This window comes from Myodes glareolus, chromosome 19 (assembly GCF_982192425.1).
Source record: "Myodes glareolus chromosome 19, mMyoGla1.1, whole genome shotgun sequence".
Lineage (NCBI taxonomy): Eukaryota > Metazoa > Chordata > Mammalia > Rodentia > Cricetidae > Myodes > Myodes glareolus.
The window spans coordinates 58029576-58046185 of NC_142044.1; the positions used below are offsets into that span (position 1 = coordinate 58029576).

Below are 16610 nucleotides of genomic sequence, written 5' to 3' on the forward strand. Positions count from 1 at the left end.
AAAGAGATGGCCATTTAAACTATAAAGCATTACAGGCTCTGATCCAACAACTTCATTCTTCAAAATGTGTACTATGCCCAAAGCCATAAAAAAGTGCATCAAGTTTCTGTATGGATGACATCACAATGTTGCTCACAAGAAAAGCAAAAACCAAAACACCACATAGCCTTTGAGAGGAAGAAACAGAATCACTGCAAATTCTGCAGTGTAATAATACGCAGCAATGTCTGATTGGTACTGAGGGGATGTCCTCAGTATCTGTCATTAATAAAGAGGGTCAAGAAAATAAATGGCACCATTCTCAGCATAGAGAAAGCCTGCATAGTTACATGTGAACGGGCATGAGAAATATCACTTGGCAAAGCACACAAGAACTAAACTCTAAGAAGGTGATGGAGAATAGAATGTACTTTCCTGCTGTATTTTCTGTTGTGAATATTATACATGCAATGTTTTTATTAAGATGCTCAAATGTTGTACCCAAACCTTCCTGGCTCCTCTGAGTCTACCTAACAAGCCCAGGGTGTACATGTGAAATGATCTCATGAGAAAATTAAAGAAACTTGCTGATGTCTCTGTGATGATCTATTGAGAATACACACATGGTGTAGACTTGAGTCAGTTGCACAAGTGCAAGGAAGATCTGGACCCCCAAGTACCAAGCTCAGCCAGTTGCTGCTCCTTCCCTCATGCCCTGTCCCCTACTTTCCCTCTGTCTCTCTGCCTCCTCCCCTCATTCTGTCCTTATGAATCTCACACAGTCTTGTGCTCGTATATCCATGCATTAGTGAACAAGTCAGTGTTCATATATGTGACCCCTTTGGACAAACAAATCACAACAATAGCAAAAAGTGCTCTTTTTAGTGAAGACTTGAGAGAAGTATTTTCAGAAATTGTCATGTCGATGGATTTCTGTGACTGAGTGGGTGGCCTAGAATACTTCTAAGCATACAAATGATTCTAAAAGTCTTTCTAGACCTCAGAAACGAGCTTCATATAGAAAGTAAGAAAAGGAAGCAAAGCCTCCTCGCACAGTCTCACAAGTGCTTTTGTTATTGTTGTTCTTTGGTTTTTTATTAAAGTCCAGCCCCCACTCCACCCCACATACAACACACACTCAATGACACCATGCAAGAGGATTCTACAGTCCTGAGTAATGAAGCCATATTTCACCTGCTGCCCAAAGTAACCCAAGTCGCAGACTTCCTTGCTACAAGGAAAAGTGAGCAAACACACTTCTTTATTTACTTGGTAGGACTTTGTATTAATAAACACAAATGGCAGAAAGCCCCCTGGAAAATATATTTTGTGTACCTCTACTGCTTTTTTCGCTATGCGCAAGAGTCTTCCAAGAAAAATTAAAATGTCTTTCTAGAGTAGAAGCAAGTAAAAATGATCACCAAAATAGAAAAATATATCATAACTGGAAGTAATTTAACTTGTCCAGCTTAAAGAGATCAATGAAATGCTTTCTCGTACAGAGTTGTATTTTTTCAAAGAAAGTATTGATCAGCAAAGGTATGCTCACATTTGCATTCCTTACAGCACTTGCCATCCACGTATGCAGGAGCCGATTTAGGAGGGCAGTCAGGAGCAGGGCAGACCAGAGTCTCACACTGGATGGTCCCGTTCTGAAAGGCAAACAGCATTTTAAAAATTCCATGTAAGAATGTAATATTCCTCAAAGTCTTTTAAACGCATCTCACAGAGTTCAAGCTCGTCACATAAAATGTCACCATGCTCTTTAGCAATACCCATGATTTGGTGACACACCGGAATGCTGCCTGCATTCTGGCGGGTGACACTGGCTCCCATTTTTGCCCATCAACTGATCTTTACTAAGCAAATCTGCACCTTCTGTAGGGACGTAGAGAAGGACACAAGCCCACAGGGAACTAGCAAGCTAGGGGTTAGCCTGGAACACATCATTATCCCCGGATTTCTTATCAACCAACCATCCATTTAGCTGCTCTGACTTTTTGACTCAGTGTTTAAACCTCACCAAATCAAACCTTAGAAGTTGACTAACATGTCTGGCCCCACTTGGGAAGGTTTCACTATAATTGTACAGTGTTATAATTTTATTATATTTTAATCTTAAATAAAAACCAAATTACACAAAGACGCACATATGTGCACACATAAACACCCACTACACACAGACAAACTCCCACCCAGATGCACACATGTATGTTCACACACACAAAAATGCTCTCAAGTGTGCATTCACACATGCACAGATGCACACACACATGTGCATATGAATAGAGATACAAACACGTATACACTCACATACAATGACATACTCTGTCTTTTTCTCTTTCACACAGGCACACACAAACAGATACATGCAGATACACACAGACACTCACATAGACACACACAGCCACACAGGATACACACACAGAGAACCGCACTAATATACAGATCTCTTTGGATCTTCTTTATGTGCATGATATTCTGTTTTTGAATCAACTGGATGAGTAGGAGGAAACATTTCAAGAAGCTGACTGAAATAGATCTTTGACTCCTTCACAGAAATCTAACATTTCACCAGATGAGTTCATATGGAATTGAAAAATTTAAACTTGTTCTGAAGCTTTCTTTGAAACATGAATACAGTTTTGAAATAATAATGCACTAAAAATAATTTATTGCTGAGAATTAAATAAAATCACATTTACTTAAACTATGCAGTGTGTATTCTACATTAGCCAACTATTAAAGACTATTTAAAATGTATTATTTACATAATTCAGTCTAGATGCAGTATTTAATACTCTATATAATTTGGTTTCTTTATAATTCATTAATAAAAACATGGGGGGTGCTGAATTCCCCAGAAATGCTAAGGGTTATAGGAGAGGCTCCCTTGGGGTTAGCTTTGCTACCCTAATTTGAATTGCTAACTTCATGTACGCCAGATAAGCTTCATAGGCTCCTCAAACCATAATCAAACCACGGCCACAGTTAGAGAGTGTCTTTAATAATGAAACACACAGTTCTTCAGAAGTGACCTGGTTTGCTAGCATTTTAGTGTTGCATTTAGAGAAAACAGGTCTTGAAATTTTCATGAATACATTGTCTTAATAAATATTTAATTGGGGGGTCATCTGAGTCCCCTGCAAATGTGATTGGAAGGCATACCAGGCATGTGCAGTTCTTACAGCCATCTGTCCAGGACTCAAACTCTCGGTAGGTGGTTCCCTTCATGGTGCATGTCCGCTCACAATAGCACTGGTCCAGTCTGTTCATTCGTTGTTCAGCTCTAGACAGCTATGGCACAAAGACAGGGCTCACCATTGCAGCCACGGGAAACACACAGTAATCTAGCAACATCAAATTGTGTTAAGTGAACAGTAATGACAATGGGCTGGGCCCATCATCAATTATTATAAACATATTAAGCCATCGCAAATTATTATAAGTATATCAAGCCTGTAAATTTTTAAAGAAGCATCCCAACACTTTACATATGAAAAGTTACCTTTAAAACAAAAAAGAAATCACAATTTACAAGATAAGAATTAAGGTTAATTCAGAATAACACCATCCATGAGGCAAGGAAGAATTTTTCATTTTTAAAGAGCATTTAATTCCATTAATAGGTTTGTTCAAGTAAAAAAATTAGAATTTATAGCATATAAATAACAAACTGCATACACACACATACAGCCTTCAAAAAGTCCTTTAGTATTGCAAAATTTGAAATCTAGTGAACATGACATTTAACTAGGTATGTGCTTCAGCCTTTGGTGAATGAGCCTACAAATATAGCTTAACAGCTAAAGTCTCTTCATAACCCATTTTCGTGGCCCAAATATGGTGTCCATATTCTTTACATTGTCTTTTCACTTCCTTGATTATAATGAATAATAATAATAATAAATGAATCGTGTGAAATAATTATAAATAACAATAATCTATCATAAGAAGAAATAAAAACTAGGCAATGAAAGATCTTGCAGCAGTAAAGCAGAGTATAAAACAGGTATTCTGTTCCATTTCTGATTTACTGAGTCATTTGTTATACAGATGACTAGCATTTAAATATTTATAAACCTTAATAAGCATTATAACCTTTTTCCTTGAACAAAAGTCTCAATTCAGTCCCAGTAAATTGCAAAAGGAATGTCTCAAAGATGAAAATCTATGGTGGTACAGGAGCTATTGGGAGTCACATGACTGTGGCTGTATTTCTCAGGCATTTTTACCTTGGCTGAGGTCTTGGATAAAATATCCTGCAGCTCCATGATTTTCTGCACCAGTCCATGGAAGTCATTGCATGTTGGACAGGCTGCAATTACAAACAGGACATTGATCAAGCTGTGTTCATGAGGGGTTTGATGTGATTAAATCTGTACTGACAGCCAGTATGTGTGAACTCCAATCTCAAACTGGCATTCTAAACAAAACGAGGTAAGAGTCCCACTTTCATCCCAACATGCAGTGCAGGACTAATAGACTTACTTCGGTTAAGATCCGGGCACTGCACAATGAAACCCTGGGGCATGACAAGTAACTGCACATCTTGCATTATTCCCTGTGTATGGAAAAAATAAAAGAAGCATTATTTTCCTTTCCTGAAATTATGCTCAATAGTCAAGTTCGTCAAGAAAAATGTTAAAGAACAGATCCTCCCAAACTCCTGGATCTTGAACCTTCCTGGATTTATTCCTAGCCAGCCCATGTCAGGGAAGGAGATTTATCAGGCAAAACAGAGAATTACCCAGGTAGCTTTCCTTGACAATGTTTTTAAAGATTAAATGTCAAGATTCCAGGATGTGGTCATAGTCTTATTGCTATGAGAAGTTATTTTTAGTTAGCCACAGAAGCAGGGCTCCAAAGTGACCTTTAAGAATCAACATAAAAATCACTTTGGGCTTTATCACCACAGACTGGAGACCAGTTTCATATTAACAATGATCCAAAGGAAAAGGGTGGGTAAACTGAGTCTTGAGAGCTATGCCCACTTAAACATTTCTCATTTTTTTACTGGGTTTATTTTTAAAGTTGATCTCCCAACTCAGAAAGGATGATGGACTTAGTAAGCAGGTAAAGCAAGACCTTTTTTTAGAGTGCTTAGGAACGCAGGAAGTTTAGCAAGAAGCTATTTAAATGCCAGCAGCAAGCAACCCACTTCACATGGAAGGCTTTGCATTGACGTGCACCCCTAGCCTAAGGTGCTAGCTGGATGGACAAAGGAAGGTCAGTGGTAATAGAAACAACCTCATCCAAGGTACTCCAGCCTTCCCTCCTTCCCAGCACCCCATCTCTTAGCAGCTATATGTACTTCCATTGTGTTTAATGTGATCCTCTTGAGGAACGCAAAGCAGAAAATCTAGAGATGGGTGACTGTAACCGATATGCTAGGAAGAGCATCGCATCCTTACAGATGCACAATTAACGATCTGTGCTGCTTCTACATATTTACTGCGATTAGCAGCAAGTGTCAACGTGAGTGACAGCTGTTTCGGCACACAGAGCGGCAATTACCAGGTCTGTTCTTGATTTGGGATTTCAGAAGCAGCTTGGGTGCAGCTATGACTTGGTGGAAGCACCATGAAAATCAGGCTGGGGTGTGCACCATGCAGCTCTGCGCTGCACACCTAACGGGCACTGTTCTCAGACCACAACAAAGACGGCAAGTCACACAGCCATACAAATAATTAATGTGTGGGGACTGTGAGGCCACAGCTGACTCCAAGACGGCCATAATTAAATAGAGAGAGATTTGGAACTCACAGCATGCATCTGTCATCCCTTGCATGGGAAAGGGGCATTGATTTTTAGGGCTTTAAAGAGTGGAATCAATTCCTCACATCTGTCACCTACTAGCTGCTGGCTTTGGGCAGGTTACTTCACCTCTCTGGGTAGGTTGATGCATATGTATGAAAAGGAGAAAAGACCCTCATCAACATTTTCAAAGTTAGGGGTTAAATAAAATAGGATAGTCATACCATCTGCTTTCCAGAGAACGGGCAATATTAAGTTTTCGTAATATTAATATTAACTCTGTTAATATAACTTAATTAACTCTAACATTATATACTGGGCTTAGAATTTTGAATTGACTGGTGTCTCCTCACTCACTAAGTCCACAAGTGGGCCATCCCTCACATTCTCTGACTTACCTATGGTCACAGTACTGGGGAAAATGTTCACACAATGAGCAGCCGCTGGTAAACATTTATCTAGCCTGTATTTATTCAGCCTCAAGACTTCCAGATATTCAGCTGGGACACCATTTGATCGTCTCCAGTGAGGAAATTCTGACTGCTTCCAAGTTTTCATGAAAGATAAATTTGGACGGCTTTCTGCTGTAAGGGATTGGTGGATGAGGAAACCATGACTCATTTTTCCAACCCCGGGTTACTAACGACTCTGCAAAAGCATCATCATGGGTGACATCTCAATAGTGGGATGTTTCTTTCTATGTTAACATTTTCTATTTTTACAATTTTGAATTCTTAATCTCAAGAATGTCATATTGATTACTATTTATGGCCTGATTACCATTTCTGTAATATATAAAGATTAAATGTGAGTGGGGGTTATTTTTATCACTTTCAAATTGGTCTAAGATGCAGCTGAAGAGATGATCCAGTGGTTGAGAGCACTGTCTGCTCTTCCAGAGGACCCAGGTTCAATTCCCTGTACTTATGCGGTAGCTCAAAACCATCGATAACTACAAGGGATCCTACATTCTCATATAGACATAAATAAAAACAAATACATCATTAAAATGCTCTAAAAAGTAGAAATAGAAAGCAAATAGAAATACATAAAATAAAAACGCACAACCAGGATTTTTGTTTCATGCCATAAAAAGTGAAACGTACTTTTGCAAACTCATTAGAGAGTATTTCCATTTTAAATTCCTGTTCAGACTCAAGCCAAACGATACCTTAAAATATCCATGCGCATTATTTCGCTGTCCCAACCAAAACGTGGTTCCCAGAGGCAAGTCTGTAGAAGGCATTTCCACCACTCGTTCATAGATTCTGGAAGACGGAATATCAGAGAACAGCCATGAGCACACAGGAATCTCTCAGTCTTCCAATTCTTGAAATGAGAATGATTCGCTTACTTATTGCAGTCGACGTGTAAAATCAAATGAGAGGCACTGATGGCTAAGGAGAGCTTGTGCCACTTGGCATCAGCCAAAATATAAGGAAAGACCTCCGTGTGAGGACGGTGAGTGCCAGAGCGGTAATGCAGTCTGATCTCATTCCGATGGCCACTGCTTTCCAGTTCCAGGTACCTTCATAGAGAAGAGCCACAGGTAAATCTCAACAGTGACTACATTAGCTGCTTCTCCAGAGAGATGGAGCAGACACATAGGTTCTATTCTTTTTACAAAGTACAACCAGACATTCCAAGTAAGAAATATAGCAAACAACAGGAGATAGCAGAGCATATGTAATAGGAAAGGACAGGGCTTGAACACTGGGAGCTAAGGTTTAAGTGGGAATGGGAAAATGGAGCTGGAGGACAAAGGAGGAAGAAGGGAAGAAGTGTGTAATTGATGCCTGGTGCTTTTTAACATGGTCAAAAGTAATGACTAAGAAATTCATCGGCCATGGGGAAAAATGATGTTGTTTTACTAAATGGCCATGCCTTCTAAATCTTTATATTTGCATCCAGAGTCGTGTTGGTCTCAGCCGTGGCCAGAGAAGCCTCTAAGTGGCAGTAGGTAGTGGTTAATGTGGAGCCAAGGACTGTGCAAAGTGCTGAAGACAATGATTGAGCGGTCAGCCATAGGAAGAAAACTATGCCACACCTCTACCTCCACCACCCCTAAGGCATAGGGAGAATCACAGGGGAGAGACAGAAAGAATGAAAGAACTACAGAATGGGAAGAATTGTTGTGAAATTCTGTCTGCTGCAATGACAGGGCTATTGTACACATGAACTCATAGTAACTGTTATTACCTTACTCAAGATTTGTGCAAGATCAAGTCAGTAAAAATTCCATAACATAAGTTAGGAGGATGAAATCTCAGGGTATGCCAGTCCAGACACAGAGCTGTAGGCAGCTAATGACTGCTGAGAGAGGGAGAACTGAAACTCTTCCAATTGGTTATCCAATACAAAGTGGTTAGTCCATCCCGAAATCATATACACCCAAGCAACAAAAATAGACACAGAAGGTTGTATGCATGTGTTTATTTATTTATTCAAAGGAAAAACATCAATTTGAGAGAGGGAGTAAGTGGGCAAAAGAAGGGCTAGCTAGAGGAGGAAAGGGAAGAGGGAAAGTGATTAGATTATATTTTAATTTTCAAAGTTCCAGTATAGAAGGGGTGCTCCTTAGCTGAGAAGCTATTGGGAATGGATGGGTGCTGGGAAAGAGAGCATCAGTTCTCTCTAGAGGTGTAGCCATTGGAAGTTTCCCACGCTCATGTGAACGACCCCACACCCATGCACATATGGCAGCACTCATTAGACTCGGTGGATTAAAAACAAATAGAAGACTAGAAAATGAGGAAGTTAGGAGAGAGATGTGATGATCTTAAAGGGAGATAGAGAATGGGAGAGGGGTGGATATGATCATTGTGTACATGTATAAAAATGTCAAAGAATTAATAAAATATTAAAAGCCAATGAGAAGAAGGAAGAGGAAAAATAATCAAGATGGTTATCCAAAGTCACAAACTGAAGACTGACTCCTTTTTACATTTAGTTTTAATTGATATTATAATCAATTCATGAATTTGTGGTATAATGTCTCTTTTGATGAATGTTAAAAAGGCAATGTGAGTAATTAGCATACTCACCACATAGAACATTTATCAGTTCTCTGTGGTAGGAACACAATCATTTCTTCTAGTGCTTTTAAAACACACAATAAAGTGTCAACAAATCAATCACTGTGGTTTAGAGTATTAAAATTTATCCTTATTTAACTCTGATATTCTACCTACCAACAACTTCTCTTCATTCTGCCTTCCCCCATACACTCTCATTCTCTGGTAACCCTTTCTTTACTTTATACTTCTAGGGGATCAACAGTTTTCGCTTCGACTTTTGAGAGAGAACATATGTGAGTTGTCTTTTTACACCTGAATTTATTACATGTACTATATTATATTCCACATTCGTCAAATGATTAGATTTCATTATTTTTATGACTATTTTTTCTTACCCATTCACAGGAATCTAAGCTGATTCCATATCTTGCAAATGTAAGTATTGCTGCCAAAGTCATGGAAGTGCAGATAGCTTTCACACACCAACTCCCTCATTGGAGATGTACTCAAATACGGTGGGGTGTTTTGAGGAATGTCATATGGTTTTCCATGATGGACAAGCTATTTTTCACTCTCACTCGTGGGGTATGAGTTCTCTTTCCTCCGGATCCTCACCAGCATCTGCTAGCTTTCGAAAAGTAGCCATTCCTCATGGCAGTTTAGTGATGCTTAACATTTTAGGATGACAATCTTAGGAATGCACTTGATCGTATCAGTAACAACAAATACTCATTATATTTTCAATTCAACTAGCTAGTTCTTTGATGGTAGAAAAGTATTTGCTTTATTAAAACAATTAACATTTGCAAATATATCACCCACTTCTATATACCTGTTAATTCTCAACATACAGAGTCAAGAGCCACACTGCTGCAATCAGGTACCCTCCTCTAGTTAGTAGTAGAAATGCTGCTTACATTGAAATCTAAATTTGAAAACAATGGCGTCTCACTGACGATAAAGAGGACATCATCCACTACCAATGACAAACTCTTCATCATCTGTGTAGCTCCAGAGGGCATAACTGCAAGTGGCTAAACATACAGGCTTTGAACTCAAAGTTCCACTCTGTCCCTCACAGCTGCCCATGACCTGGCCTGACCTCTTCCCGCCTCCATTTTCTCACATGTATGATGGAGATGCAACATCGTACACACAAAGCAGGAAACACTCAGTAATGTTAACACTTGATTAGCCAATATCTTTATAAGGTCTACCTTAAATCCATCTCTGGAAATAACAAGCAAATTAAATACATTTAAAAAATTTTAATTTTATTTTTGAGATTATCTAAATACATCATTTTTATCTTCCCTTTCTTCTCTCCAAACTCTCCAATATATTACTTCATGATTTTTTTCAAATCCATACTCTGTTTTAGCAATTGTCACATATATATGTAATAATTTTATATTTTTTTATATTCTATAGATATCTTATGATATATAATATATAAATTGATTATAATATCATGATAGGTATTTCTATACAAACCTGCAGAGCCTCTATGATGTTATTTGTAAATATGTTTTCAGGGCTGACCATTTGGTATCAGATAACCAATTGGTGTGCTCTTCCCTGGAGAAGACTATTTCTCCTGCTCTCAGCATTCTTTGGTTGCCTGTAGTTCTCTTAAGTGGGAACATACAGAGACCATGAGACAAAAGCTAAATGAAAAGCAGGAGAAAAATCCACTCATAGAGAAGTTGACCACAGTGGTAGGAAGGAAGCTATAGCAAAGTCAGAAAAATATAAAATACAACAAAACTCAAAGGTCCAGCAGAGGCACATGCATTGTGAGTGTGGTGGTATTTGTCATCCCTTGTGGAAAGCTCTGTCCCCCAGCTACTTCCAGTGGTTCCCTCAGATGTCAAAGATATGAGAAGAAGGATTGTGTTCTTTGATTGACATCCCTTAGAAAAACCGCACTAACACTAGTCATGCTATTCTGTTTGTTTTTAATGATAGCTGGTCATCAGCAAGGCAGAATAATTAAGAAATCTAAGAGACCACAGAACTTTAACTCTGTCTCCACTGTACTAAATGCAGCAATGGGACAGTTAAGACCCTTTCTAAACTTCAGTCTCCTTCCCTATCAAATGGGGACAATATGAATGGAAATTTCAAACAACTGTTAACAGAATTAAATTAAGTAGGATCAAATGTGCATATTGTGTGGTTCTGGACAAAGAATAAACACTTTACATACATCAGTGTGAAGACCTACAGTTCCTATGGTGCAGTCATGCTTCCTACAGAAATGCAATGAAAATTTACACTGGAGTGTATCTTGAGTGAACATGAATCTCTGGGACAGAAAGTACTTTAATTAGAGTCTACCCAGATAGTGACACTGCAGTTTCATCTATGACATTCCCATCAAAACAATCATCCAAATTGCTTGAATACGTCCAGTGACTAACAACTGACAGCTTCTTAGGCACTTTATTTTTAATAAAAATAGACCTTTATCACATGAAAGCATAAACAAAAGAGGTTTTTAAAAAATAATAGGCTGTCAGTTTAATTACTATTGCAAATATTATCATGGTATATATTGAGAATGTGCCCTTAAGCAAGATAAGCAATATTGAATCTTAGAGATCCCCAGTAATAAATACATAAACAAAATGAAAGGTAGTCATTTCACACTCAGTGAAAACAGGACACTGGAAGTCCTCCTGCACAAAGTTTCATGAGTAAGATATCCAAGGAGCCAAAACCCTCCTATCCCCCATGACCTCAAATGAACTCTGAAGCACAGGTTGTGACTACACAGAGAGGACAAAGAAAGGAACTCTTAAGCACAGGCTGTGACTGCACAGAGTGGACCAATAGAGTGAACCAAGAGAACAGACCAAGGAGAAAGACCTCAGCAACTCCCTGAGACACAGACAGCAACAGTAGAGGGCAGACTAAGAACAGTTCCCAAAGACATAGACAGCAACTGCAAGGATTGGGCCAAAAGGCAAAGACACTGCCGGCACCAATTAGAAGAATAGATGGGTAGGTGCCAATGCAAGAATTCATTGAACAACCTAAAAAGCAACATGGTAAGACTAGAACCCAGTGGTCATACATCAGGAAGACTTGATCATCCTAATGCAGAAGAAACAGAAGAAACAGAAGAAAACGATTGTGAATGTAACTTTATGAGGATGATAAGAGTCCTTTAAAGAGTAAATGAAAAATTCCCTTAAAGAAATGGAGGAAAAGAGAAACAAAAAATTTAAAGAAATCAATAAGCCTCTCAGAGAAACTCAAGGAGAAAAAAAAGACCAATAAAAGAGGTGAAGCAAAGAGTTCAAACATTTCAAGATTTGAAGAATGAAATAGAGGCAATAAGAAAATACAAACTGAGGGAATTCTGGAAATGGAAAACCTGGGTAAACAAATGGGAACTACAGAGGCAAGAATAACCAAAATAATACAAGAGATGGAAGAGACACTCTCAGGTGTTGAAGATAATATAGAGGAAATAGATTCATTGGTCAAAGAAAATGTTAAATCCAACAAATTCTTAACACTAAATATCCATACAATCTGGGACACCTAAGAATAATAGGGATAGAAGAAGGAGGAAAACTTCAGCTCAAAGGAACAGAAAATATATTCAACAAAATTATTGATAAAAAGTTTCCCAACATAAATAGGGATATCCCTATGAAGGTACTAGAAGCTGAGAAACACTGAATAGACTGGCCGGGGGGGGAAAAAGTCCTCTTACTATATAATAATCAAAATGCAAAATGTACCAAATAAAGAAAGACTATTAAGAGCTGCAAAGGAAAATGGCCAAGTAACATAAAAAGGCAAATCTATCAGAATTACCCTGACTTCTCAATGGAAATCATGAAAACCAGAAGTTCCTGGACAGATATGCTGAAGACAATAAGAGACCATGGAGACAAGCCCAGACTAGTATACACAGCAAAGTTTTCAATCACAATCGATGGAGAAAACAAGATATTCCATGACAAAATCAGATTTGAACAATACCTATACTCAAATCCAGCCCTACAGAAAGTACTAGAAAGAAAACTCCAACCCAAAGAAACTAATTGTGACCACAAAAGCGCAGGCAATAGATAAACTCACATCAACATACCCCAAAGAAGAGCAATACAAAAACAGTACCACCAAGAATAATAGGAATTAACAATGACTGGTCATTAATATCTCTTAATACCAAAGGACTCAATTCACCTTTAAAATGACACAGGTTAAGAGAAAGGATATGAAAGCAGGATCCACCCTTCTGTTATATATAAGAAACACATCTCAACCTCAAAGACAGACATTACTTCAGAGTAAAGGGTTGGGAAAAGTTTTCCAATCAAATGGACCTTAGAAACAAGTGGGTGTAGCTAACCTAATATCTAAAAAAAATAGATTTCAAACTAAAATCAATCAGAAGAGATGGAGAAGGACACTTTATACTCATCAGAGGAATAAAACATCAAGATAAAGTCTCAATTCTGAGCATCTATTACTCAAATATGAGAGCACTTACATATGTAAAAGAAACATTGCTAAAGCTTAAATCACACATCAAACTCCACACACTAATAGTAAGAGACTTCAACACCCCATTCCCCACAGCAGACAGGTCAACCAGACAGAAACTTAACAGAGAAATGAGAGAACTAAAAGATGTCATGACTCAAATGGACTTAAGAGACATCTGCAGAACATTTCACCCAAACACAGAAGAATATATCTTCTTCTCAGCATCTCATGGAACCTTCTCTAAAACTGACCACATATTTGCCAACAAAGCAAACTTCAACAGATGCAAAAAAAAATTGGAATAACCTCCTGTATCTTATCGGATCACCAAGGTTTAAAGTTAGAATTTAACAGCAACAATAATTGCAGAAAGCCTACAAACTCATGGAAATTGAATAGTACTCAATTGAACCATCCCTGGATCAAGGAAGAATTAAAGAAAGAAATTAAAGGCTTCCTAGGATTCAACAAAAATGAAGGCACAACATAACCAAACCTATGGAACACTATGAAAGCAGTGCTAAAAGGAAAGTTTATAGCACTAAGTGCCCACATAAAGAAAGTGGAGAAATCTCATACTAGAAATTTAACAGCACACCTGAAAACTCTAGAACAAAAAGAAGCAGACACACCCAAGGAGGAGTAGATGACAAGAAATGATCAAATTGAGGACTGAAATTAAGAAGATAGAAACAAAGAAAACAATACAAAGAATCAATGAAACAAAGAGCTGGTTCTTTGGGAAAAATCAACGAGATAGACAAACTTTATCCAAATTGATGATCAATTTGGCAGAAAGAAAGGCAGAAAGAAAGCATCTAAATTAACAAAATCAGAAATGAAAAGATGACATAGCAGATAAAACAACAGATACTGAGGAAATCGAGAGAATCATTAAGTCATACTACAAAAACATGTACTACACAAAATTGGAAAATTTAAAAGAAATGGACAATTTTCTGGATAGACTCCATGTACCAAAATTAAATCAAGATCAGTTGAACAATTTAAATAGACCTATAACCTGCAAGGAAATAGAAGCAGTCATCAAAAGCCCCACAACGACCCCCCTCCAAAAAAGCCTAGGGACAAGGTGTAGGAGTTCCTTCTGTTTGTGTGTTGCTTTCATTGGTTGATGAATAAAGAAACTGCCTTGGCCTAGTTGAGAGGGCAGAACTTAGGTAGGCAGAGAAGACAGAACTGAATTCTGGAAGGAAGAAAGAAGAGGCAGAGAGACACCATGGAGCCCACCAGAGACAGACATGCCGAATCTTTCCCAGTAGGACACAGCCATGTGGTGATACACAGATTAATAGAAATGGGTTAAATTAAGATGTAAGAGTTAGCCAATAAGAAGTCAGAGCTAAAGGCCAAGCAGTGTTTTAATGAATACAATTTTTGTGAGATTATTTCGGGGCTAAGCTAGCTGGGCAGCTGGGACAAACAAGCAGGGCTCTCTCCTACAGGGATGGATGGTTTCACTGCAGAATTTTACCATAACTTCAAAGAAGAGCTAATAGCTATAGTCATCAAAGTTTTCACATAATAGAAACGGAAAGAACATTGCCAAACTTTTTCATGAGGCCACTGTTACCCTAATACGAAAACCACACAAATACTCAACCAAGAAAGAGAATTACTGACCAATCTCCCTCATGAACATTGATGCAAAATTATTCAGTAAAATACCGGCAAACCAAATTCAAGAACATATGCAAAAAAAAAAATCATCCACCATGGTCAAGTTGGCTTAATCCCAGAGATGCAGGGATGGTTCAATGTATGAAAATCTATCAACATAATCCACCATATAAATAAACTGAAAGAAAAAAACATATGATCATCTCATTAGATGCTGAAAAACCATTCAACAAAATCCAACACCCCTTCATGATAAAGGTCTTGGAGAAATCAGGGATACAAGGATATATCTAAATATAATAAAAGCAATTTACAGCAGACTGACAGACAACATCAAAGTAATGGAGAGAAACTCAAAGGGATTTCACTAAAATCAGGAACAAGACGAGGCTGTCCACTCTCTCCCTATCTGTTCAACATAGTTCTTGAAGTTCTGGCTAAGGCAATAAGACAACAAAAGCAGATCAAGGGGATACAAATTGGAAAAGAAGTCAAACTTTCACTATTTGTAGATGATATGATAGTATACATAAGTGACCCCCAAAACTCTACCAGGAAGCTACTACAGCTGATAAATACTTTCAATAATGTGGCAAGATACAAGATCAACTCAAAAAAATCAGTAGCCCTTCTATATACAATGATAAACGGGCTGAAGAAGAATCACCCTTTACAACAGTCACAGTATAAAATATCTTGGGGTAACTTTAACCAAACAAGTATGACAGGAACTTTAAGTCTCCAAAGAAATAAATTAAAGAAGATATCAGAAAATGGAAAGATCTCCTATGCTCTTGAATTGGTAGGATCAAAATAATAATAATGGCAATCTTACCAAAAGCGATCTACAGATTCAATTCAATTCCCATCAAAACCCAACGCAATTCTTCACAGACCTTAAAAGAATGATACTCAACTTCATATGGAAAAAAAAAACAAAATAGCCAAAACAAACTGTACAATAAAGGAACTTCTGGAAGCATCACCATCCCTGATGTCAAACTCTATTATAGAGCCATAGTAATGAAAACAGCTTGGTATTAGCATAAAAACAGACAGGTTGACCAATGGAATTGAATTGAAGACCCAGATATTAATCCACACATTTATGAACACCTGATTTTTGAAAAAGAAGGTAAAATTATACAATGGAAAAAAGAAAGCATCATCAACAAATGGTACTTGCATAACTGGATATCAACATGTAGAAGAATAAAAATAGATCCATATCTATCCCCATATACAAAACTCAAGCCCAAATGGATTAAAGACTTCAATATAAATTTGACCATACTGACTGTGATAGAAGAGAAAGTGGGAAATAGCCTTCAATACATGGGCACAGGAGACACTTCTTAAATATAACCCCAGTAGAACAGAAACTAAGAGCAACAATAAATAAATGGGACCTCCTGAAACTGAGAAGCTTCTTTAAAGCAAAGGACACTGTCAATAAGACAAAAAGGCAACCTACAGAATGGGAAAAGTTCTTCACCAACCCCATATCAGACAGAGGACTGATCTCCAAAATATATAAACAACTCAAGAAATTAGACATCAAAATTCCAAATAATCCAATTAAAAATGGGATACATAATGAAACAGAGAATTCTCAACAGAAGAATCTCAAATGGTCAAAAGACACTTAAGGAAATATTCAACATCCTTAGCCATCAGGGAAACTGACTCTGAGATACTTTACACCAG

At 37.8% G+C, this 16610-nt stretch overlaps 1 protein-coding gene across 2 annotated transcripts in view; it reads right to left on the reverse strand.

Annotated features, from left to right (window-relative positions):
* Nell2 (neural EGFL like 2) overlaps positions 1-16610 on the reverse strand; it is a 313225-nt gene that overhangs the window by 208224 nt on the left and 88391 nt on the right. For both annotated transcript variants that reach the window (XM_048444768.3, XM_048444766.3), the window contains exons 5-10: positions 7091-7264; positions 6908-7004; positions 4471-4543; positions 4215-4297; positions 3148-3276; positions 1529-1631 (exon numbers count right to left, since the gene is read on the reverse strand). In XM_048444768.3, the coding sequence (XP_048300725.1) occupies positions 1529-1631; positions 3148-3276; positions 4215-4297; positions 4471-4543; positions 6908-7004; positions 7091-7264 (659 nt within the window). The remainder of the gene's footprint in view (positions 1-1528; positions 1632-3147; positions 3277-4214; positions 4298-4470; positions 4544-6907; positions 7005-7090; positions 7265-16610) is intronic.